This window comes from Entelurus aequoreus, linkage group LG20 (assembly GCF_033978785.1).
Source record: "Entelurus aequoreus isolate RoL-2023_Sb linkage group LG20, RoL_Eaeq_v1.1, whole genome shotgun sequence".
In the NCBI taxonomy this organism is placed as follows: domain Eukaryota; kingdom Metazoa; phylum Chordata; class Actinopteri; order Syngnathiformes; family Syngnathidae; genus Entelurus; species Entelurus aequoreus.
Window position 1 is genome coordinate 3,798,650 of NC_084750.1, and position 2,411 is coordinate 3,801,060.

General features: G+C 37.8%; 1 protein-coding gene across 2 annotated transcripts in view; it reads left to right on the forward strand.

Annotated features, from left to right (window-relative positions):
- Positions 1-923: 923 nt before the first annotated feature.
- The window catches only part of zp3d.2 (zona pellucida glycoprotein 3d tandem duplicate 2), a 24,957-nt gene continuing 23,469 nt past the window's right edge, over positions 924-2,411 (forward strand). For both annotated transcript variants that reach the window (XM_062028725.1, XM_062028726.1), the window contains exon 1: positions 924-1,531. In XM_062028725.1, coding sequence (XP_061884709.1) covers positions 965-1,531 — 567 coding nt within the window. In that variant the 5' untranslated portion in view covers positions 924-964. The remainder of the gene's footprint in view (positions 1,532-2,411) is intronic.

Genomic DNA, 2,411 nt, shown 5'->3' on the forward strand with positions numbered 1-2,411 from the left:
TATTTATATCCATCCATCCATCCATTTTTCTACCGCTTGTCCCCCACTACATTTATTTATATGATCACTACATATATTTATATGATCACTACATGTATTTATATCACACTACATTTATTTATAGCACACTGCATTTATTTATACCATCACTACATTTATTTACATCACACTGCATGTATTTATATCCATCCATCCATCCATTTTTCTACCGCTTGTCCCCCACTACATTTATTTATATGATCACTACATATATTTATATGATCACTACATGCATTTATATCACACTACATTTATTTATATTACACTAAAGTCATTTATATTACTCCACATTTATTTATATCACACTACATTCATTTATGTTATCACTACATGTATTTTTATCACACTACATTTATTCATATCATCATTATATACATTACATTACATGTATTTATATCATTAATACATTTATTCATATCACACTACATTTACTTATATCACACTACATTTATTTATACATCACTACATTTATTTACGTCACACTACATTTATTTATATCACACTACAATTATTTACGTCACACTACAGTTTTTTATATCACACTACATTTACCGTAACCCTCATTTTATTACATGCACATCAACAGTGAAAATGCGCTTTTAACGTGTATTAACACGCACACGCACACACACACGTACACTTATTAAACGATTAATCAAAGCAACAAATTACAAACCTAAGCTTTTTGTCATGGAATGAATAGATTTGTTGCTAATACAATGATAATAAACAATGATAATAATCGTATTAATGTTAATATATGTACTACGGTTTACGAATATATATGAACCTTTGTCACGTGACTCCAATTCGCCAATCCAACGGAGGCCTGGCAGTCACGTGACCTCAGTCAAACGACACATATACAACAAATGACCGGAAGATGGCGCTGTTTCCCTTCCGGTTGCTACGAAACAACAGGTTGATGACGTCATCTGACTGTGCGAGCCGCTTCGAGAGTCGAGTAAAACAAATTTACAAAATATTTTTATTACAATTAAGTGTCTTCGGCATGTTTGTCGTCCCGCTGCTCGGCTTCTTGACGCTGTTTGCTGCCAGCCAGGCGGACGAAGCGCGGCAATTATCACCAAGGCGCGCTTCACCGCAAACAAAAGACGCCATCTTGACTCAAGGCCCCCGCAAAGCCAGGCCACCTTACCTCAAACTTCCCGTCTACGTCACCTCCGAGCTGCCGCCGCGGGAGAAACTCCATCTGTCCCCGGCCACAGGCACCGGCCTGGAGCCTCTGCCCGGGCCCGTGCAGGGGCGTCTTCTCCCGGCGCGGCCTGGCCGGAATCCGCGGGGCCCGGCGGAGGACTCGGTCAGGACTTTGTGCAAACTGGACAAAATGCTCGTCAAAGTGCCAAAGGGCATTTTGGGCGGCGGGGAAGTAAAGTCTGAAATTAAACTTGGAACATGTGGAGCCAAGAAATCGTCGAAGAACTATGTTTACTTTGTGAGTGAACTGAGCCAGTGTGGAACCAAGCGACAGGTGAGACGACACAAGTCATCTTCTAGTACATTCATCCATTTCCTACCGCTTGTCCCTCTCGGGATCACGGAGGGTGCTGGAACCTATCCCACTCATTCATAAAAACATGCATTCATGTACACTACTACACTTGGAACTCGAACCATTTTCACCCAACTGAAGTTTTATTTTTGACAACTTCCGGTTTGCATAACTCCTAGTGGAGGCTGAATTGTTTGTTCAACAAAGGTCTTATTCAGATAATTTTTGTTGATTTGACTTTAATCTTGACTCTTTATTGTCCATAACAAGGCTTTGAAACATTTTCCACTGGGGCCCACACTGAAAAATCCAAATGGGGGGCCATTTTAATATTTTTCATTTTCAAAAACCATACAATATATAGATTTTTAGTAACATTTTAGTAACCCCAGCAGGGTCTCAGTCATTTTAAAAAAAAATAAATCATATTAATTTTTCTTAGTTTATTTTATTAAATGCTTAATATATTAGATTTGTATTTAATGGTTAGGCTGCTGCCCCCGTGACCAGACCTGGGATAAGTGGAAGAAGATGGATGGATTGTATTTAATAATTTTTAGTGCAATGAAAAAAATCCCATAAATTTATTGTGAATCCGTAATAGCCGCACTCATAAAAGTGTTAAAAATAAGTCATATATTAATTTTCGTCTTTTTTTTCATTCAATATAGATCAGTGGTTCTCAAACGTTTTTCACCAAGTACCACCTCAGAAAGCACTTGGCTCTCCAAGTGTCACCATAATGACTAACATTAAAACACAGTAGCGTAGTAGGCCTAAATATTCATTAAAACAATGCACAGATTTTATTTAACAAGTATATTTCATTTTTTTGGTCACTGTTACATTACACACAGTT